At 41.7% G+C, this 24,007-nt stretch overlaps 1 protein-coding gene across 7 annotated transcripts in view; it reads right to left on the bottom strand.

Annotated features, from left to right (window-relative positions):
- The window catches only part of PLEKHM3 (pleckstrin homology domain containing M3), a 94,475-nt gene that overhangs the window by 39,305 nt on the left and 31,163 nt on the right, over positions 1 to 24,007 (bottom strand). For all 7 annotated transcript variants that reach the window (XR_014317751.1, XM_082763116.1, XM_082763117.1 and 4 more), the window contains 2 exons: positions 16,164 to 16,309; positions 10,248 to 10,441 (listed from right to left, as the gene is read on the bottom strand). Coding sequence is in view for 6 of the 7 variants with exons in the window: in XM_082763116.1 (XP_082619242.1) it covers positions 10,248 to 10,441; positions 16,164 to 16,309 (340 nt within the window). In the remaining variant the exon portion in view is untranslated. The remainder of the gene's footprint in view (positions 1 to 10,247; positions 10,442 to 16,163; positions 16,310 to 24,007) is intronic.

Here is a 24,007-nt window from a genome sequence, read left to right as displayed (position 1 = left end):
TTATCTGCCGCCAGTTCTAACTCCTAAAAAGTGCACTGATGAAGAGCAAACCCAGGACCAGGCAACCACCTTTGTCACGGAGGTCTCAGCCAGCACAGTCCCTGCTGACAGTCTTGCTCTCCCTGTATCCTCCTCTCTGGCCCTGAAAGATGTTAGCTTGCAATAGCAGTTCTGCAGACCCAGCATCCAATATTCCTCCTCCCTTCTAAATCTATTTCCAGGAAAAGAAGTCGGCACCGCCTGCCCAGGCTTATGTAAGGCACAGACACACACAGACGGATGGCACTCCAGTGAGAGGAGCACCTATTTCATTGCTATGGAAACTGAGGCATGAAAAGACCCTTAGTAAGTAAGGGGCTTCAGATTTGCAGTCCTTTTATTGACTCAAAAATTACAATTTTTTGGTTGCGGTGGGCCACAGAAAAACAGCTGAGCAGCTAGAACTTGCATCAATAACAGCGCTTGCAAAATTTGTCATGAAGCAACTGGACTAGTCCCTGTGCAGAACTCGTGAAGCCACCTTCCCAAAATGGATCTGCTTATCACCAGTGTTATCAGCCTCTAGTGGGTGGGGAGCAAGAGCACAAAAGGCAGCAGCATATCAGGCTCAAATGCATATATATTAAAAAAAAAAAAAAAAAAAAAAGCACATTATAAACCAGAAGTAAATCAGTTGGGGCAGGAAATCCATGCAGACTAAGCAGTCCAGTGAACAAGAAAATGAACACCACCTGGTTTCTACTGCCTTGCCTGTTCATACAGGTTCTCTGAAACTCCTGCAGTGATGGTGTATATAAAATATTTTTCAGTAGGGGTACACAGGAATAATTCAATGTCTCTTGCTTCTTGATTCAAGACACCTTTTCTTATGTAGCTGGTAGGAACTTGAAGTCTTTGCCATCTCCACCCTCTGCTAATAGCGATTGAAACCGGCCATAGGAAACCAAAGACAGAGCACAGCAGGTAAGACAGGGTTCTCACAACCACTGTGCTACTGCATTAGCATCTGGACAAAGTACTACACGGCAATCAAATCAACTTAAAAACACTTTTTTATCTAAAAAAAATAACATAGACTGCAGAGCAAGCTGGGATAACTACACTTATAAACAATTCACTAGAAAATATATCCTTACTTTTTGCATGAGAAGGAGCTTTGAACATGCTAGTGCTAATTTAAGGCCTTTATCCAAAAAGACTAAAACATGTGCTTGCATTTGGTGGTCTAAGTTTTCCTCTTGATATAAAGGTCCTTTACAAACACCAAATGGGAAACCTCTGATAAGTCATTTAAAAGCAAAATAAAAGATGTCAGTTTTGTAAATCTTTTGATTGATGCTCTATAAGGAACTGGATTTTTTTTTAAGTTGGTCAGTTAGAAGCATTCAATAAACAGTGTCCTTTCAGTCAAATCTTAAAGCACAGAAAAAAAACTGGAGTGAGCTAGGCAGAGGTCAAATGCAAGATGTTAGGACTCATCACAATAAAAACTCAAACTTGTGATGCTTCAGAATGTGACCTGTGACCCCTGAGAGGCAAATGGTATCGAGCACACGTCCCACTAAAAGCACCTCCTAAGCTTTCACAAGGTCTGGAAACTCCCAGCCCAGTTTCATCATTGATGCAGAACAGAACAGTTGTGAGTCACACAACTGCTGTGCTGTAAACCCTGGCTACCAGTCAGATTTAAGTCTGCAGTGAACAAACTAAGTTCAATGCTAACCAGCCCTTTAGCTTTGCCAACTCCCATAAACAATGAAATCCAAAGTCCTAATGGCTAAAGGTCTCTAAATTGCTTTATTGGAGTGTGCTAGAAAGACAGCAATCTATGCGAGCAGGAAAGAAACCCACCATCTGAGACTCTGGGTCCGACTAAAACAGAGAATTCAACATTCTCAGTTTGTGATTATTTTTTCTTGTTTGATATACATTATAGTCTAAAGCACAACCTTCAGGCAAGATAGAGCCAGAAATTTCATCCGTTCCCTTTCAGAAGATCTTATCAGGTAAGTATTTGCACAAACAAAGGTTATCTTTTAGTGTCCTCCTGCAAACAGAATCACTGATAAGACTTTGCTTTTTGCATTTGGACAAAGTGTGTAGTCATGGTGCTTTGTTAGCACTAAGTAATTGCTCTGCATTTAAAACCTGTTTATCATCAGCTTGGGTAATTTTTCTCCGATGGGTTAAATACCCTGACAGCTCTGCTAAGGCTACAACCAATTAATCTGCCCGAGCCTGACACTATAACCAAAGTACAAACGTGATAAGCAAAGCGAACTCTTCTTTTTGCACCACAATCAAAAGAAATCAAGTTAGCTGGCAGGTGGGCACAATCAAGTCTCTTGTACCACAAAGCCTGTTAAAAATGGTGACAGGGGCGGGGAGGGAAGGGGAAGCTGGCACCACAATTTCATGTGCCAGCCAGGAGTGTCTTGTTTGACCAGGTTGAGAATTGTATGACTGAGCTCTGACTCACGGGAGATGCAGATGCACTGGTCTAGCACACAGCCATAGTCAGATGTCCTCTCCACCCCTTTGCAGGAAGCTGCCACACCCATAGCTGGCACAGCACCACAGATACCAAGTCCATTTCCTCAGCCAGCACAGTTCATATCCTGGCACTGCAACTTACACCACCAACAACTTACTTTTAAGCTACTGCACCAACTGACAGGCAAGCACATGCTGCTTTCCACTGTTCCCGCTAGACTGAACACATTTTTTTTTACCCCTGAACGAGAGGTAACAGAACCTCTCAAATCCCTGCAGCGTGCACTGCCAACAGCTGTGGTTGTGTGTGTAGCGCACAGGAGGAGCAGCACACGCTCTGATCTCGTTGACAGCATCTCAGTTTTTTCAGAGTTACTATTTGATTTTTAAGAAGTAGAGAGGGATGTAAGTGACTTGCCAGTAATCCTGAATATATGTGGCAGGGTAACAACATCTCTTGCTAGGTTTTCTCTTCCAATTCACTTGACATTAATTTCAGTTAGAGAAGAGCAAAACAGATGAGGGGAAGAAGGTAGGATTCTTTTCCAGTGTTTCTAATTCATATACTTTGATTCAGGCTTTTGATATACCAAGCTCCTGAAAGGTGGGAGAGAACTCCAACATTCCAGTCAAATCAAAAACTTACTCAGGGAAGTGGAGCCCTGGGAAACCTGGTGATTCAGAAGTCAAAAGGTAATAATACATTAATAAAATTTTAAAAAGGCACCGCTTATTTAATTCTTGAAGTGTTTACACCAGATGAATGATTTTTTCCCCCTAATTCTAGGCATTTGGTAAAAAAGCATTTGTGAACCATTTCACTTTTGTGAGGTATGAACACTTTTCTGGTTATGTTGTGGGAGCAGCCCTTCCCTGAATAACTTCAGCCCACACTAAGTGCTAGATTTATTATCAAGCATGTCCAGGTAAAGTACTGTTTCATGCCATTACGAAATGCCCAATGAGCATCCCTAAAACAGTTACTCTCATCATTCATCAGCAATCCTGAACCAGGATATAAACTTCCAACTAAAATACAGGGCACTAAATCTCTCTCTATTCTGAAATTACTTCTGTAAGTTTATGTAACATTGTGAAAGGCAAGAATTACTACAAATCAAACTCAGGAATCAAGTAGCACTGACACTAAAAGCAGTATGCATAAAATTAGAGGCACACAGTTTCATCTTGAAATCAAAATAGCTTAGATCCCTCAATTAACTTGAAATAAAATGAAGATGAAGAAAATGTTCTCTGTTCTTGTCAGGTATGCTTCTGAATCCTTGCAGTTTGCTGCTGCAAGTTCTAATATAAAAACATGGGAATGAAAATGGTAATATTTAATAGTAGCATTCATAGGTAATATTTTATGTGACGTCTACAATTAATAGGAACTTTTTAAATCGGTGTACTGTTTTTAAAAGTAACCCAGCCTCAAAAAAAGACTGAAAACTACCATTTTGACAGATGTCTAATACTACTGATCTATTTGACAAGGAGGTGCAGATGTGACCCTAGGCCAAAAAATGCTAACAAGAACCTGAAGACCCACTGGAAAACCTATCACATATGCCCTGGCATGCTCCTCATCTGTATGCTTCCCATGGTAGAGCACTGGCTTGTGTGCTCTAAGCTACCCTTGGCTTAAACACACTGTAGAGTACTGCCTCCACCCATGGCTGCTCTGGCACACTCGTTGCTTCAGCTGTTACCTCTAGTTGAAATGAAAGCTCAAAGAGGGTTCAGGAGCCCTCTATAGTTTTAGCCAAGTGCTTTTTATGATGTTAACTTGGAAGAAGCCTGAAAATGCAGTCACTTCTTCAAAAATACAAGAACTGAAGCAAAGAGGTGCTGTGTTTTTAAGAGCTCCACAAACAGGACATGCTTGATGTTAGCTAGTGCAATGACCACATCGATGCAGTATCAATATAAAACAACAAGTGGCACATGCATACTTTTCTGCATTTGTTTTCTCACCTTTCTTCACTTCTAGGTGTTGTTTGGTCTTAAGACCAGATCTTCTCAGATATCCTCTTTAAATGCAATTCTTTCCCTCCTTTCCAATTACCTGTGCAAAACATTTTCTTTTTTTTTTGTTGTTGTTGTTGGTCTCTCTTAACTCAAGAACCCTGTGCTATTAAATCACATCATTCTTTTCCTCTCCTGCTCTAACTTTCTTTGCACAGTCTACTGCTTTCACAAGCTGTGTCTTTGTTCTCTTGCTTTGGGATTTTCCACTCTTCAAATGGCCTACCCATTGCACAGAAAACGTAGAAAAACACTCCTTTGGCAGTCTGAATATGACTTAATGACCTTCTGTTGTCCTTGGCCTGAAAGATGACCTGCCATAGCCCCAGCTTCACATATGTGAGGTATTTGGTGGTATAGTGATTGCATAAGATCAATCGGGAATCCTGTGATGTGTTTAGACAGGTTCCCCAATTGCCACACAAATATTTTGAAAGTAATCTACCCCTGTGTCAGAAGTGATATGTCTAAGGCCACACTGTAGGAAGTGACAGGACTCTATTGTTCAGCATAACTGAATTTGGGTTTGTTCTGCTTCGTTCTGACAGACCAGCAGGCTCAGCCAGGACCACACGTCTGCAGCACTAAAAGCGTACCTTTAACTTCCTCCTGCAACAGAAAGCTCTAATTTAGTCTTTTTTTAACACACTAAGAAATGCATCCAGCACTGGAGTCCTGCTAGGCAGGACCAACGCATTGCTGTTCTGGAGATGACAGGAGCCAACAAGTAACGTCTATGGGAAGTTTCTCATCACCGTACAGAGTGTCTGCTTACAGAGAAAGGGCACTGGGATGAGCACTTATGTACAGGGGAATCTGTTGCAGAGTATCTTACCTCATGCCACTGCTATCTGTCTGTAATACCTGGGCTAGCAACACTTAAACTGCAAGTTTAGGTCAGTAACTGAGAGAGCAGAGAGCCCCAACAGAGCTCCAAGGTTAACCTAAGTTACCCTACACTACAGTAGACATGGAAATACCTTGAATGTTTCCCCAAAAAACACTCTGGCACTACTTTGACCCGAAAAGCCTTCAACCATGGCAAGAACAGATGAAGACAGACTACAGCATAGGAACACATTGTTAGTGTGTCTCATGCCTTGAGACTAAAGGGAGAGAGCAAAACCAGAGTAAGACTTGCACCATTCTTCACAGCTTCATGGAATAACCTAATCAATCATTTAGTGGACTTAGTGATTCTTGCTTCCTTTCCTAGCTATCAATTTTAATGACTCAATCTTGGTTCCTTGTGCTATTCAGTCATTAGTCTTCAATCAGCAGGCTGAGGTGGGATTTGCACAGCTCCACTTGTATTAATTCTATGTTGGCTCTAGGTTTCGGTCTTGTATGCTTCAGTCTGAACAGCATCCACATAAGCAAGGCAACCAGAACAAGAGAGAACTTGTCGAGCAAAGACATTCGAGGCAAATTACATCTGTTGCAACGTTGAAGTGACAGCCACAGCAAACTAGGCATAACAACATCCCTTGTAAAACAGGGTGCTCACCAACAGGCTCAGTCTTAACTGGCCAATCTCTGTAAAATGCTGCCAATATGCACCGGTGGAGGGCCTTGTTTTTCTTCTCAGCCACCTTTATTTTTTGTAAATATGAAGAGTTTAGAATCCAGTGGAGCAGTAGGTGAAAACTAATCATTATAACTGATGAAGACCACTTTTATTGTAAGCCTTCTAGCTACTTTTAGGATTTCTTCCACTTCTTTTCTTTTCTTCCTTCCTTTTTTCTTCCTTTCTTTCTAGTCACTTGCTTCTTTGAAGTTCACACTGTGGTTCAGCCCCAAGTTCCCTGCTAGATGCCAAGTTTCATGAAGTTCCCAAAGTACCTATCTGTGCACACCAGGCATTATAAATAACATTTCCACATTTAAACCAACTGGATCCTGAGCTAACCTGGTTTATAGCCATCTGGAATTCTTCAGAAAAAGGGACTTGTAAGCACTGTAAACAGTTTTGTCTTCCCAGAGAACACCAAGAGTTTCCAACTTCATTGCCATCTTCGTTTTGTGATCTGGGTTCAAGAGCAAGGTATAGATTTAAAGATGATGATAATGCAAATAGTATTAATAAAAGAAACCTCAGAGTGATCTGCTTTTCCCAAATAAGGCAGGCTCTATCAGTGTCCCAAAGGCAGCAAGGTGCCAATACAATTAATCAGTCTGTTTTTAGTTCTCCCTAGACAGCAATATTAACAGTTTGTTTCAGTCTGTTTATATGGGTCTGACAGGTCTTCAAGATGCTGTGTTCACTTGCTTGTGATTAATAGTCATTCACATACTAAGGTGAAGACCAAGCAGAAAAAGAATGTTTTTAGAGCTGGACAGATAACTGCATTCTCTCCCCCTGCCTTTCATTTCTAACTCGGAAACAGTACTAAATTTAGGAATGCTGTCTCACCATATTGTTTCTAAACTCCTCCTTCTCTTGCAACTTGCCCATGTGAGAACCGAAGGGAATTTTAGGTCCTTTATTTTCTTCATTTACTTGTCAGTTGTGCTCTGTAAGGCCATTACATTTATAGTGAGAGCCTGCATGCTGTGATACTACACATATAAAGAGAAGCCATTGGGACCAGTCTAGAGCAAGGAATAATTGCTTCTTAGAAAAGGCCTTTTCTTCTCTTCCATCTCATCAAACGTCTTTCAGGAGATCCGGGGAATCAACTGAGCACCAAAACTCACTCCAATAGAATTTACAGTCTGAGAATGAGCTGGACTCTAAGGTGCATTTTGTGCTTTTAAAACATTCCTTCATTGCCTTCTACAGCACTTTTAACAAGTCCAACCAATGTGAAGATGCTTTCCTTGCACAAAATCAATGCCTCAACATTCTCACCCTTCTTGAGCTGGGGTCCTTCTCTCTACCACAGAGTTTTAATTTGAGACAGTGCAAAGGAACCTTTAGATAAGAAAAGGAAGAATCATCTTGCTGCATCCCCTTCCTGGCAATTTGGGTGTTGGTTTCTGATACAGAGAGCAAGCCTCCAGTAGCACCCAGCCAACACATCAGTAAATGCTACCACCCAGCTACAGCCACCAAACAGGAGGAAGAATTGGACTTGATGAACCTTGTTGGTCCCTTCCAACTTAGGATATTCTATTTTTTTCACTCAGAGGGTGGTGAGGCACTGGAACAGGTTGCCCAGAGAGGTTGTAGATGTTCCATCCCTGGAGGTGTTCAAGACCAGGTTAGATGATCCCCTAGTGTGTGGCATCCCTGCCCATGGCAGGGGGGTTGGAACTAGATGATCTTTAGGGTCCCTTCCAACCCGAACCATTGATTCTATGATATTTGCACACACTGATACTACTTCTCTCTTTTTTTCCTAAGCAGAGGTGGTGTTAAATGCTTACCATAATATTTTAATGATTTTTCTCTCTCTCTCCACCAAATCTACCACTTCAAGAAAAAAATCACATGCAGATTTCTCTGCTAATTTTTGTCTGTTCTCTCTTCTGTCCATTTCCTGAGCATTTGTCATCTCTCCTTTTTGGAGGGTAATTTCTGGGCTCCATCTTTGTCTTGGTTTCTTTATTAACTCTTCATTTCTTGATATCCCTTCCCTATCATCTCCTTCCCTCAGCTCTAGCTCTTCAAGTCTCCTCCTTCTTCTGGCTTTCTGTCATCCCTTTGTCTCTAGTTCATTGATTTCTCTGTTTAGACCTTCTTTGATCTTTTTTCTTTCATTCTCATACTGAAGTCCCTTCAGTCTCTTCTGCCTCCTCCTGTCTATTTTAATCAGGGCATTCTTTTCTTCAGCCTTAATCAGAAGACTTAATTCCTTTTCTGCCACTTTTCCTGACCAGCAGCATTCACAAATCTTGTTCTCCTTTTAGTTTTATTGCAGTCAAAGAGGATGGCATAGGATAAATTATTATAGCTGAAGAGCAAGACAGCTCTGCATGATAATACTATTCTCTTCAGTAACAGAAAAAGAATCCTAATTTTTAAAATGCTGCTAGCTGCCCTGTCGAGTAATAGGAACTGAGCAGTAAGACACACAAACATATACTGACAACCCAGCGGGTCTGATACAAGAACTCAGTAGTGCTCTCTCCAGAAACCTGCTGCTACATCCTCCTCTTTGTTGTTTGTGAGGTAGTTACTCAAAGCAATGACACAGGTTATCTGCTGAATAGCAGACTTCACCTCACTCCTTACCTGGGATAATAGTTCAGTCTCCTGTTCCTCTCAGAGAATTCAGGTTCCCCAACCCTAAAACATCATGTTCAAAACACAGTCACTGATGCCACCTGCTTTCTGTTCCTTTGGCAGCTCATAATTCCAAAACACAGGCTTTCCCGTTTGTGGACTTGTCTTACAAAAGCTTACAGATGCATTAACAACTGAGTCAGATGCATGCACGTGGAACCACTCACCTCACAGCATTGCATAGGCAGAGCTATCTCCCCAACTCTTTAGCAGAACTATGCAAAAGTAACTTGGCTTTTCTTAAGGTCAGAGTCGTGGCTTGATGGTCTTAAGAAGATGGTTCATTTTTATCTTGTTAGAGGAATGCTGCAGCAGCTGAACAGACTTCCAAAATGAAGTACATTTTTTATGAAACTCTGCTTCCACTGAGGAAAACTTGTAACTGAATAGGAAACACCCTCTGTTGTGTTGTGACTGTGTATTTTCCAATAAAAAACCCACTTAGCACAGCCATGCAATGGATGGAAAAGATGGTGGCTGGGCAAGAACGTGACTGCTCTAGTACCATGTAATTCACAAGTTGGGTCACTCGCTAGGGGACTGTGTCACCCTCTATGTTTCACAGAATCACAGAATCACAGAATTTTCTAGGTTGGAAGAGACCTCAAGGTCATCGAGTCCAACCTCCAACCTAACGCTAACAGCCCTCCACTAAACCATATCCCTAAGCTCTACATCTAAACGTCTTTTGAAGACTTCCAGGGATGGTGACTCCACCACTTCCCTGGGCAGCCTGTTCCAGTGCCTCACAACCCTTTCAGTGAAGAAGTTCTTCCTAACATCTAACCTAAAACTCCCCTGGCGCAACTTAAACCCATTCCCCCTCGTCCTGTCACCAGGCACGTGGGAGAACAGGCCAACCCCCACCTCGCTACAGCCTCCCTTGAGGTACCTAAAAAGAGCGATAAGGTCGCCCCTGAGCCTCCTCTTCTCCAGGCTGAACAAGCCCAGCTCCCTCAGCCGCTCCTCGTAGGACTTGTTCTCCAGGCCCCTCACCAGCTTCGTCGCCCTTCTCTGTTTCTGTGACATAGTATCACAGAGAAGAGCAGAATTGCTGAAAAGCTGTTTGATCCCAGCCTCTCTCATGCTTTGACATACCGTGAGCTAGTTCAAAGGTGCTGACAGCAGCTACTATACTGTGAGTACTTGGAAGCCAGATGCTGTGGCAAGGAGCATGAGGTCTCATATCTGACTAAAAATACTCAGGCACAGTCAAGAAACCTAAGCAGCAGTAAAAGATACTCTCCACAATGTATGGCCTCTGAGGTAACGGTGGTCAAGAACAACTGTATAGGCCCTATAAAATCTACTAGAACCAATTTTTTTTGGTAGTGGATATTTTCAGCTGCCCATGGAAGTCCAATACAAGCCATATATGCACAACGTCTTTCTAAATGGGTAATGTCTTAAGGACTAGATATTAAGAATAAAAAAAAAAAAAGTGACAAGGAAACTACATTCTTGTACTGCATGTTGTCTATGGTTCTGCAGTTCTTACCTTCTACGCAAATCTTCAGCCACTGCTGCTCTGCAGCTGAACAAATAGGCTCGCAGAGATTTTAGCTGCTGTCTCAGGCGGACAATGGTTGCCAGAGGTTCAGCGTGCTTATACAACATGGGATTTTCCTGCTGAATATCAATCAATGGCTCCTCATACACATATTCCAAGAACTCTTTGGCTTGCTTTGATACCTGAAAAACAAAACAACCAATTTAGATGGGCACTCCTCCCAAATCTTTTTAAGCGGATCTTCCCTTCTGTGATTCGTCATCCACTTTCTGCATTTGAAATCTTATTCCATTACCAACTGCAGATGAAAACAGAGCTGAAAGAGAGCCAACTGTCCCTGCTCATAGCCAATTCAAGCTTCATCAAGCCCATCAAAGTTGAGTGCGTGAGATAATTGCTTACTTACCCAAAGTACAGTGATATTTGCAGCCACCTATTTTCACTTCAGGGTAATGTAGCTTACCAGATTTTATTTTTTTATGTTTAAAAACTGTAATCATCAAGTTTCTTCCCTGTTAATATTTTTGTGTTTGTGTGCTGCTTTCTTTTTGGCAAGAAACAAGTGACTGAGTAAGTGCCAAGGCACAACACTGGAAAAGGAAACAGGTACACTGCAAATCCAGTCACTGTGCTGTCACAGGATACAGAATTCCAGTACAAATTTCTATACCCATTTGTTTAATGCTCAGCCAATATGGTTAAAATAATGTAAAAAGAAAATAATCAGAAACACATCTATCAAGGTTTTGTTTGTTTGTTTTTAAATACAGATTAATACAGTTGGGTTTTACTGATATTACTCATTTGCAATGTTTCATTTGCAAGAAATTCTTCTTATGCCGTTTTCATCATAGTGCTCTGTTCTTTCTCTACCTGCAAAGAGCTACCGTAATCCTAATAAACTAGTGGGACTCTTATTCCCACTAGAAAAGATGTTCCTGTTTTCCGAGGTGAGATGACCAAATTCCCTCTCATTCCTAATTTCTGCATTTCATCACAGCTGGAAAAGAGATGGTGGGATTATCTGAAATGAGCTGTAAATCACTTGAAACCATGCTATAGAAATACTGTGTGTTCCACAATTCAGTTAGTCCTCCTGGACCTTTAAACAAGTATTTACACTGAGTTGAGGGAGAGATTAATTGGGTTAACTTTACTGCTTTTTATGAAGCTAACAAAGAGAGAAAGGGCACATCATAGCCTCTTGAGATGTAGGACGTCATTTCCTTTCTGGTGGTGTAAGGTAGGAAGTAGGCAAAAGCAACATGCATCCTTATAAATAGCACCGCTTCCAGTAACAGCATGGGTCACAGGGGAAGCTAGCCCTAAATGTAACCTTTCCACAACACATAAATTAACATACAATAAATAATGCCAAGGACTGACTTGCCAATAACTACACAGATAATAAGTTGTGTAATTTTAAATACAGCAGACCATAACACCACAGATTTCCCACGTCCTGATGCTGTATTAAACAGCTCACTCCTTCCTATAAAACATTCCACTCATTTCTTTTTCTTTTTCCAAAACAATGCACATACAAGGAATTGTGCAGTTTGAATGGACACACAGGTGACATGCTGTGTAAGGAGTAGCACAGGCAACTTGGATTTTATAGACCCAAAATCTATAAACTCCAAATATGTCACATTTTTGAACAGTGGCAATGTTGAAGTTTGATTAGAAATGCTAATTGAAGTGCACAAGTCAAACAACTACTTTCAAACTGCTTTTATAATCATTAAAACTCTTTGGCTGCTATATCTCAGCCATCTCCTGATAACCATGGCATCTACATTAAATATTATTCATCTTTCCCTGATGAGAAAATTAAACTACATATCCAGTGATTCCCTAGGAGGCACATGAAAGCTTGGTACAGCAAGTACCACCTCCCACCAGGAAGAGCAGGTGCTCAGCATAGCCTGGGTAGTCTCAGAGGTGGGCTCCTCAGGCACCTGCCCTGCTGCCTCAGGAAGCAGCGAGAGGGGATTACTGTCTCAGTGCTACATCCGTGCCTGTGCACACTTGTACCCCTCTACAGGAGAATTCTCCTGAGGCTGCAGTGTACTGAAAAAAAAACAACTAGCCAGAACTGCAGACACCTGAGTGACTCTGAAGTACATATGCACTACAATTTTTTTCCCTTCACAAGAGCTCTGCTTTATATTAGTGCAGAGGCTGGACAAAGAGCAGCTCCTCTCCATCACTCAGTGTGTAGCCTCATGTGCTTTTTATTGGGCAAACAGAAATCCCAGAGGACAAACTATTACTGTTCAGCTCTGGTGCTGCGTAACCTGAGGGAAGGGGAGAGAAGTGAACCTTTTTCCTTGACAACACAATGTACCTGCAGAGTTTGATTACAGGAAAAGCAGCTTTGCCCAGCATCACTGGCTGACAGGTAGGTGTTGGCTTCACTCTGCAGACCTGATACAGGTACATAGCTCATGTAAAACATTAACTCACGCTACCAAGCCTAGAAAAGTTCCAAGATGCTGAAATGCAATCTTATAATGGGACTGGAGAGGCAGTCATAACAATGCAGGTTGCTATCAGCCAGTAACACTAGTATGTGTATTAGCATCCTCACACTCCCTCAGTTTTATTAGGCAGACTGACAACACTGCTAAAAATGCCAACACAAATGAGAAGATGCAAACTGCAAGAGGGTTTTAGCTTTAAATGTCAAACAAGGATGGATGCTACCGTTTTCAGACCTTTCTCTTCCAGAGGCTGTGAATTTACAGCTCAGAACTCAATTTACCAGAGTCAGCTTGCCTTGAAGCTTTTGGCACCAGGAGTTCATTTCCTGCTATGTTTGTCTGGTATTTTACACAGGCTGGAATCTACCTGAACCAAACTGCAGAACTTTCGTGTTTTTGTGTGTGCAGAACTTTTGCTGGTTTTGTGTGTGAGCAGAGAAAACAGTTGGCATAAGTAAAAGGAAGAAGGGATGTTCAAAACATTACCTCCTTTCTTTTTTCTTCACACAAACATGAAAAACACAAATAGGAAAACAGTAGGGAGACAGGAGAAGAAAAAAAAAAAAGAACTACTTGGGAGTGAACAGCTGCTTTGGTTATGACAGAAGACCCACGTTTAACTGCCAAGTGCTTTCAAAGAGCTTTTATTGCAACCAAGGGGATTTTTCTTTTCTTATCCACATGCTTTCAGGTGTTAAGTGCATTGTTTTTCAACACAGTATGATAAGACAACTCTACAGATTTCTATTGCTTCTGTTTTTTCATGTCCTGTCTTGCCAAAAGCACACAAGAGCCTCTCCATTTACAAAGCTTAATTGATGCAAGATACAACTCAGGTGTGCAGGACTTCACAAAACACTGCAGAGAAACATGCCTGATTACATTATATCACCATAAAAGTCCCTGTCCCTGTGTGCTGTGGTGCTTGTTTTGCCTGAGACAGATATGACAGACCCCAGCAACCCCTGCAGAGGGGAAAGAAAAAGGCAGTGGGAAGGCATGGGAAGAAGTGCAGTTTTTCAAACTCTTCATTTACTTTCCTTCCATTTAGTGAACCAACATGTCCATCTTAGACTGTGCAAAATACACAAGTTTTTCAAGACCGAAAATCTCTTTCAGCTCAGACTATCAAACACGGTGCGTGCTTAATGCACTCACTTCCTGCAGGCCCTCTCTGGGATATGCTACAAGGCTGTCCGGAGAGAGTCACCCACTGCAGCAGCTCCACTTTCAGACATCACTGCACCACCTGAGAGCTGCAGGGCTGCATGTTTAGGAGAAGCTCTGTTGCTTAGCTTCATTTTGGGACATTGTTGCATGGCTTTATGTGGGCAAACTGGTCAATTACAGGAGGTGAAATGCTGATACATTAAGTGACCTTCCTTTGAAAATGAGCCGAAAGAAAATTAACACTATCAAGATCACCTCAAGGAAGTGGGACAAGATATCTATCTGTCTTTGCCAAATCAGCACATTTAATCAATACACTGCTAAGGAATCAAGGCAGTTTCATTACCAATATTAAATGTGGCAGCCAGCACTAAATTGCTTTTTAGACCATACAGAAGAAATGAATATCAAACCTTATCTCTGAATGGCAAAAGGAGATGTGAATGTAAAAGTGCAGGTAATACACGGCCTACCTCAGAAAAGCGCTGCTCAGTTGACACGGGCATAGGGCAAGGACAAAGTAAAAGCACACATATGCAGAATTGAACAGAAAAGGAAAAAATTATTTAAAAAAAAAAAAAAAAGATTTCATATAAGTAACAACAACTACTTGTTACTTTAGTCCTATACATAGATGGGACAGAGTTGAGGAGATCCAACTGGTGATCTCAGCTCAGTTGCGACATTGCCACTGTGGTACATGATGTCCCCTTGACCTTCCCTCCCTGTCTCAATTCCCACTCTAATAGGCGGGGATGCTGAACTGTTTTTTAAACTGAGCAATGGTGTTCCTTACTTAAATCCACCTCTCTCAGTGCTTTGGCAGAGAGACTGGCACAGAATTTGGTGTGTTCCCATGCCACCTCACAACTGTTCTGCCTGTCAACAAAAAGTGAAAATTAATTTCTCACTGCAAGAGTTGCAGTAGGTTAGATTTTCAATTAAAGCTTAAGCTTAAAAGTCCTGTTTCATTTTTTCCCTCAGCTGCCTATATCTAAGACCACAGGAAACAGAGCATAGAGCAGTTTTTATCCTGCAGGCTTAGAAACCAAAATAGTTTATTTTCTTGGCAGTATCACTGACACCTTGATATAAAGTCTCTTCATCTTACTGTCCACTTGCTCCATATGAGGGCTACCTATAATGCTCTGGAGTAGCAAGCTTAGTCCTTAGCAAAACCATCCAAAGAAAGAACTCTTAAATATTTATTCCTAGCTTCTAGGAAATTCTAGGAAAGGGAGTCATTTTTTGTTTCCACATGTAGGAGGTTTGTAACTCTAAAAAAAACTTGCATTTCATGGCTCAAGACTATCATTTTCCTGATGGCAGGCTCTGGCTACCTTTTAATAATCTCCTCTTCTGACAAATTTTCTTCCTCAAGAGAGCTGCTTTTCCTCTAATAGGGCACTTACTAGTTATTTTTTTCCTTTTCAAATAACCCATAATAATAATATTCGCAGACACAAAACATCAAACAGCTTCTGCTAACAGTGTCTGCTAGGTCTGAAGCTATAGTATGATCTGGTTTCCTTATGAGTTCATTGTTGCTTCAGCATATGCCCTCTGTGATGGCAAAACAACAATGCTACCATGTTTGTTGGCGTAACACTTTAAGGCATGTAATCTGTTTCCACTATGTAGCAACCAGCCACTGAGGTAGCAGCAACAGCAGATGGCTGAAGTTTTACAAAACTGCTTGTGTGGCAAGTGAACAATGATAGAATTTCTACTCTATGTTATTTTTGACTATCTGGCCCAAACAAGTGCTGTAACAATTTCCTCGTGTTCTGGAAATGTTTGTGCCAAAAGATGGGACATACTGGCCTTTTGCAAGTAACATGTTTGGGTTATGCTGGTTTCCAATCAGCATTTTCACAATTTTAGCATTCATCGCTACACAGCATCAATCCGTGGTCCCAACCGCTCATGTTCAAGGGACAAATAATTGCAAAAGTTAGAAGTTTCAGTGTTCTGTCCCTCTATCTCTTTAACAACTAGATATGCAAGGATGGAAAAAATGCCACCGAAAGGAGGATTACAGCTGCTCCTGTGGAGAAGTGCCTTAGGCGTGGCTAAGGAAATTGGGATTAGAACATCCATCTTGTTGAGAGCACATGGATTCATTAGGCCAGGCTCAGTCTGGCAAGAGGGACAAAGCAGACAGTATTAGCAGACAGTGCCATTAACCCTGCGTTTCTATCTAAGCAGCAATTCCACTCGCTAGCAAACCGACCATCAGGGAGATTACCTTGTACTTGGAAGTATCCCAGTTATGAACCAGCCGTGCAGGGATGAGGAAGCTGTCATCCACATGGCAGGTACTGCAGTAATACCATCCACTGTAGCTGCACACCTTGGCCTTCCCATTGGACAAGCCTATGGGGCGCTGACAGCCTGGAGAAGGGAGAGGAAAAAAACCTGTGTTTGTACAATATGCCAGAGATGCACACTCAGGATACAATAGGAAAAGTAATTATTCCCTCATCTGAGGTCTTCTTAAACAAACAAACAAAAAACAACAAATCTCCACAGTCATTTCTCTTTTCTTAAAAATAGATAAACAAATATCTTTCTTCTTGGACTAGTGCTGAAAAAAACATACACTAACTTGGGCATCTAAGACAAGGACAGTTCAGAAAGCAGTCACAGGGTACTTAGCACCTCTCAAGAAACAAAGGCAGAAAACCAGCTGTGAGAGGATGGGCGTTTAAAAGCCACCAGCATCTGAGAAACATGACCTGAAGTCCGGACAGATAATACCAGACCACACTCCAGCCAGCTCCCATTTCCCCCCCCAGCAGAACGGCCAGCACTCACAGCCTGGGGGAGCGCAAGCCAGCCCCTGCTGACAGCCAGACGGGATGCTGACTTGGCAGGTAGGACTTCACCACAGAACTGGCGCGGACATGGCAAAGCACAGCCAGATTGTGAATATTAACTGCGAGCAGCAGTCACACTGACAAGTACTCCATGACCTCTAGTAGTGGGGCACTACAGACCAGTCCTCTGCATTAACTAAGGAAGAAGAAATAATTAAGACCTTTTCTTCACCTAACCACCTGTTTTCAGAAAACACATATAAAGCCACTGTATTTGACACCCTACCCTTTCTCTCCACTGTGTCTAAAATGGGCAAACAGGTTCAAATAATAAATATTAAAGTGGAGGGCTGGAAGACAGATGGCACAGTCACATTAAACTACCTGTTCAGGAAGCGAGGCTAGAAGCGAGGCTAAAAATGTTTGCGTAAGGCATAATGAGATGTCTGTGGTTGTTATTAACACCTCTTTCACACAGCACACGATGGTATTTCTGCTTTTCCTTCACTGCTCATGTCCTCATGTGACATTTAGAGCTCTAGGCACAATTAGCACCAGAGCCTCTCCTCTGGTACGTGCTGTAGGCTGAGAGTTTCTGCTGGAGCTGGTTAGTAATGCTGATTAGCAGAATCCTTGTACATTACTTTTACAGTAAAAATACTGGTTAAAGTTTCACAAGCAGAAGTAAACTGACTGGCTGCTTTTGTCACTATAACTGAATTAACGGTTGGACTTTTGGACTTGGTGATCTTAGAGGTCTTTTCCAACCTAAACGATTCTATGATTTTGTTTATTGTAACTATGCAACTTGTCTTAGAGAAAAAGCATTTATTTATTTATTTTCCCCAGTATAAGTTATTCTTATTTGGGGAGAGCTTGCATCTCCACTACCCTAGGCATAAATTGAACTCCCCCTTATCCCCATTAGCTCATGCTACCATGTCCTCTCCGCTCTAATCAAAATCATTAGAATAACCTGACCAACACAATTAGTTCACTTCCTCCACTTCCACACTCCAGAGCCGCTACTGACGCTGCAATACACACTATCAAATAAATCAGTGTGAAACATGTCCTCTCTTTCTATCCACCTCCCTTTTTTTCTCCCCTGAAGTGAAGGTATGCAGTTTCTTATAAAATGCAAACATGAACAGAGTTCAGTTGATGACATAAATACTTGAGCTAATATTTCCTCCTTTACCATTCATAAAATGAGGGCATAAAACATAAGTACATATCAAGCGATATTACTCAAGATACATAATGCAAAAATGTGATCTCATCTGAGCTAATTATTAAAGAGAAAAGCCAGATATTATGACTGTAGATTGTTGTCACTATAGAAATATTTTTGTGTACAGTACAGAGTGGCAGCACTTTTTGCAAGACAGTATTTTTTAGGGCCGAAATGTGATGCAGATGTGCCTTTACATGGGTAAAGTGAAAACAAATAATTCAGCAATGTGTTACAAAACAAGATGACCTATGATTGTGGCTTGGGATCAGAATGTAGAAGCTAACAATCTCCTAGAGAGGCAGTTAATACCTGAAGCCTGTCAGTGTTCAAGAAGTGGACAGTACTCTCATTAATATGCTTTAACTTTTAGTTAGCCCTGAGGTGATCAGGCAGTTGGACCAAATGATCTTTGAAGGTCCCTCCCAGCTGAACTATTTGATTATTTTCTAACAACTTTGTACTTCCCTCAGTGAAAAGCAAGCATTTTTCCTGTCCTTTCTTTTCTGTTCTGTACTTTTTAAAGAAATGCAATTTCCAGACTAGTCATTTGAAAGAATTCCTGTGCAGTCCTGCTCCACAATGCTGTTACGCATAAAGTCAGCAGGCACGCCTGGTAGTAAGCTCAGTATCAGTACTCCGTAGTGCATATAGAACTTTTCTTTTTATTTTTAAAATGCCTTAATACATCAAGGCGAAGGTTTTGAACAGCTGAACAGACGTGAAAAAAACAGTCTGGCTCATCTAACAAGATATTTGTCTATTAGCTCTGGAAGATGCTCGCAGAAGGTACTCACACTGTTGCTATGGAGCCCATGTTTTTAAGAGCACAACAGAGGTAAATCCTACTCCTCTGGAAGGGAAGCAGAAAAATATGAGCCCTCCTCTGCTCATGGAGCAAGATGAAGGAATATACAAAAGAGAGCATTCCTTGCCCTTTCCAAAGCTAAATAGGATCAAGCCCTCAGAAAGGATAATGTTTGTGTTAGCACTATCGCGGTACAGCATGCTCTTCTGTGCCAGCATGGCTGAAAGAAGCGATGAGGGATCTAAATCCTTCTCTTCACAAGATGCCTCTGAATTTAGTATCACAGAAAAGCAATGTAGCATCAGTCTTGATGCCTCAACTGACTGGTTATAGCGTTCATTACATACAGCAATCCCCTCACACTGGATGAAACGGAGGCTGCTAAATGACATGTGGAGTTTTTTTAGTTCAATGTGTTTGGGCCAGCTGATGCAGTACAAGTGGTAAAGCTGGGGATGAATGTGACTGATGTCTCCTCACTCAACGCCATTAAAACCTTTACAAACATTCCCCACTAGCCAACGCCTACCTTTCCGGGGGGCGAGGATGGCAATGGGACGGGACACACCATTCACCTAACCACTAGTGCACTCCCTGCCACTGCACAAGCTGCTGGTTTGTCTTAGCACCCTCACTCCCCTCAGTTAGACTGATGGCAACAATATGCTAACTCCAACTTCTTAGCTTTGAGTTGTCACCATCCTAAATTAAAATGTTTGTAGCTGAGAAGGCCCCATTGTAAGGCCCAGTACCCTGCCATCTCCTAGAGCCAGAAACTTGTTCCAGTCTATGACGAGAGCTTCCTCCGGTCACGACTGACAAAGCACAGAAGTGCTGGGGGCCTCCCCTCCTCCTCCTGCCCACAGAGGGCTACATGCAGCACATAACAACTGAAGGTCTCTGAGGTGAGGAGGGTCTCAGTAGGCAAGCATGGCTTTATATAGAGGAGAAAGTGGAGGAAGTTTCCACTCAAGCAGCATGCACTGCTTTCTCCCTTATTCCAGTACTTCTCTGAGACCATGCTTCTGCTTCTCAGAAATGCATTTTTACACAGAGTATGTCCCTCTGTATGAAGGATGGTGCTTCATATCCTCGAGTAAACCATATTCTGCAAAGCTACATAACAATTGTAAAGTACGGGTATTTTAGATGGGAATGTGGCACAGGTGCCTACATTTTCCCTTAACTTAGAAGCACTGCTGTTGGAAAATCACCATCCTTTCCATCCCTATCTGTTGTGATTCATAATGATGGCTATTTCTACAATTCTTTCAAATCAAGTTATCAAAGCACTGATTTTCTTTGATGTTATGCAGTTCAAAGTGATGTAGTGTGACAAACATATTTCCATGGCATAGACCACTTATGCTACTTTGTGTTTTTTTTAAGATGGGTAAAAAATGAGCAAGAAGAAGAGAAAAAGAGGAGGAGGAAGGAATAGCACATGCTTTAACGTCCTTGAAAATCCTGCACCTGGCCATTCAGGTACATAAACTTGCCATCGTGTTTACCAGAAGCAAAACTAGTACAGATTCCTGGCTTTAAACTCTTCAGCATCTTCCCTGCAAGGCAGTCAGATACAGCCAACCACCTCAGAGATCAGTAACACAACTCAGCTTTTCTTGGGGGGAAGGGACCATTTTGTGTTTGTAGAAAAAACACTTGCCTGTAACTAGACAAAGCAGCTTCCACAGGATGGGGGAAAAAGCAACACTACTTTCACCAATCTTCTCTCACCTATTCCTAATGCTCATACAGATTATTATCCACATAACATCTGTACAAAGGTCTGGCAAACCCCAAGCCTAGAGTGAGAAGAATACTCTAAAATTTACTATTACCCCAAAATCATCCCTACCTTAAGGATGTTATAGAGCAAGCTACAGATGGAAGAAGTGTGGCTGTCGGTATACTGTTAGCAAAGTGAGGGAAGGAATAATCCCAAACCTTTCATCACAGAAAATATAACAAAACAGCACTAGAATCAAGCAGAGAAAAGAGGGGTTAGAAAAAATAGCAGCAAGAAAGTGCTGCTGGGCACAGATGAATCTCTCTCAATGATACATCTGTGAGCAGAGCAGGAGTATCAACATCAAGAGGCTCATCTCCAAATATTAAGATTTAGGAAGAAAGAATTACGGGAAGACAAGGTAAAATATGTATGTGTATATATATATATATACACACACCACTTCTGCCACTTTCAGGGTGATGCAGAACTCTTATGGTCACGGCTGACGCAGAAAACTTCTTTATCCACATATCTTTTCCTTTATCTGTCTAGCAGGAAAATACTGGAGCAAGCTACAGACTGAAACAGAGAACGTGGAAGACCAAACTAGAATTAAGTACACAACTGTTTTCCTTATTCAATAAAGTTCCTTGCTCGGTATCAGGAAAAAGCAACTCCCTCATGATTGTGTACCATAATTAAATCTGTGACAGATTAGCTTAGAAGCTAATTCATTTAGAAACAACATACAATAAGAAGAAAAGAAAATCACCCACGGACTTCAAAAGGCTTTCAGCTTGATTAAGCCATAGAGCAGACTAAGCAGAAGGTGCACAACAACAAATTTTCTAAGTGTTAGAACAGACATACAACATTGCTGCTTTGCACAAACAGAAAGAGGTGAGAATTATACTTCAGTTGCTGGCCTCACGTTTCTGTGCATCTGCCCTAATTCACTCCACCATGGGAACACTCAAAATCACAAGAAAGACAGAGATACAATCTTAGCTCCCCCTGTGCCTACCCAGGTTTGAATTTGCATCTACACTTTGTCCTTTTCAGAGCATTATTTTTTTTCCCACAGCAATTCTGTTTCTAAAGAAATAATCAAAACTCCTAAACCTCTAAGCAAACTCTGATCTTCTATTCACCTTGCCTACTATTGTCTGATCTTACTGACTTTCTCAAAAAAAGCTGAAAGATTAAAGGCAAGAAATTTTTCCCTGTTGCAGCCATGTGGGTTTGACCCTTATCCAGTTACAATTACCCAAGCAGAGTATAAATCCCACGTTATTTACTTCAGCACCACACAAACTCTGCTTTAGTTATAATCCATATCAGCTTCTCCAGAAATAAGAATGGGTTCATTAGTCCCCAGTTCCCAAATTTTATTTTTTTTTAAATAGTTAGACTCCAAAGGCCTCCTGAGTCTATGGAAACCCTGACCATTAGTTGGAGCTTAAAACTAAGCCCTAAATTAACAGCCTTCCCAGCTTTATCAGCGCCACTTAAAGATATAATGCATAGCTCCGTTCCCCACAATCTCCAAGACAGATGGGATGGATCAGCCTCTAGGCACCGAGGCCTTCCTCCCAGCAGTGACAACTGGTTTAGGTAGTCATGCGATATTTAGACTGCTGGGGTTAGGTGTAGTAAACAACATCCTTTATGTCAGTCATGTTGAACACACAGGTCTGTGACCCTCTCCAAGAAGATGAGCAAAGAAACAACCACTGGAGGAAAAAAGCCAGGTGACAGCACGCACAGGTGCACACACAACATTCCGTACCTATTATCCTTATGCACTGCAGAAGACAGTATACAATCACACTGCAGGTTACACAGTTGAATTCCCCCTTCCCAACAAAACTAATAGCAATTAAGCCCTCCAATAAAACATAAAAAAATACAACCATGAATGTCAAAGCCTAAGCTCAGACTTTGCAATATGTAAGTCAAGATTAAGACTTCAACAAATCACGACCCAAAATACCAGCTGTGTTTCTAGTGGCTGCAATGAAACTTCACTTTTAGAAACTGGCTTTTTATTTGCTTGGATCTCCCCACTTGAATCTCAACAGAATACACGTTTTTTCACCTTTAGCATCAAATGCTAAGGAGGGCCAAGATGCCATTTTCCCCAAATAACTTGTTCTGAGAGAATTTGAAGCAGTGATAAAGACATGCTTCACACACAGCTGTGGCTTGTGACTCCTTTAACAGATGCCCAGTTTGCATTCTCCCTGGTGCTTTGAAAAATGTCTTTCTTGTCATTCTGAGGATCACAGCACTGACGAAGAATAGCACACATCTCAAGTAATTTGGCTTCTTTCCCCATGTCCCTACAGGATTATTCTCCGCAATATGTGGTGCTTTGCTGAGATTCTGATGCACTCCCTGACAGAAGGGGATCGGAGTACCCATGGAGTGACTTAGTGGCAGGAGCTGGTCATTCACCAGCTCTTTAGTAGGGATGACTCAACACACTCTCTGGGCCAGCTCTTGAAGCCTGTCAGCTAGGAGTAAGCTGATGATTTGAGGGTAATTAATAATGGTATTCCTAATCCTACAACTCATCACACTCATGCTTTGTTTTCAATGCTGAAAAAGCAGACAAGAATACAGCAAAGAGCAGGCCAGCCATTTGTGTGATCAGAGCTGGTGCCAGTGTCTACAGCTGCTGCCAGGTCATTTAGCAAAAAGAGTCTCTACTTAACTCAGTTTTCATTCCTGCTCTGCAGTTAGTTTGAATACCACTTAACCCTGCACTGTTCACTCATTTACTTGCACTGAAGGCTTCCTGGTTTGCAGAGCTTCATTTACTTGATACAGTGACTATTAACAAACCTAGAAATCATCAGCCCTGTTTCTGTTCAAATACACAGCTGCTTTTGTACCTCCTTCTAGCATGAGCAGTAGCTGTGAATTGAGTGTGGCTACATACTCTTCACCAATGTTAGCTGAATTTCTTCTTGGTTGCACATCACTACCACAGCACTACCTTGAGCACACGCAGCATGGCTCAGACTGATGCAGCTCAGGTACATGCCAGAGTGTGACAGTGCAGAAGGCCATACATAGAACCTGGAACCCTCCCAGCAGCTGGCCTCTGGTTTATTCTCTACCTTCTTTTACATTCCTTCTGATCTCATGAACATGTAATAGTTTTGCCAATAACACACTGCTTTGGCATGTGAGCTGCCTTGATTGATTTTAGAGCTGCTAACCCAACAAATGAGGTCTCTTGTGACATGATCCATATGGAGCCTCTGGGATCTCCAGAGAAGAATTTGCAGAGTTTGGACCTTTCAGGGCTGAAAACACTGCCACTTGTCCGGATGTAGCTTTTACCATCCTGACACAGATGAGACTTAAGACATTCAGACTTCCTGTTTTTGATATTCTCTTGTTTCAACTTTACACTAACACATTCATCAAGACATACAGGTGGACTGCTTTCACAGGACAAATGGACTGAAAAAAAAGTCAAAAGTTCCTT

The sequence above is a fragment of the Aythya marila genome, assembly GCF_965140915.1.
Source record: "Aythya marila genome assembly, chromosome: 6".
In the NCBI taxonomy this organism is placed as follows: domain Eukaryota; kingdom Metazoa; phylum Chordata; class Aves; order Anseriformes; family Anatidae; genus Aythya; species Aythya marila.
Note: the sequence above shows the minus strand (reverse complement) of the source record. Positions and strands in the feature narration are given on the sequence as shown.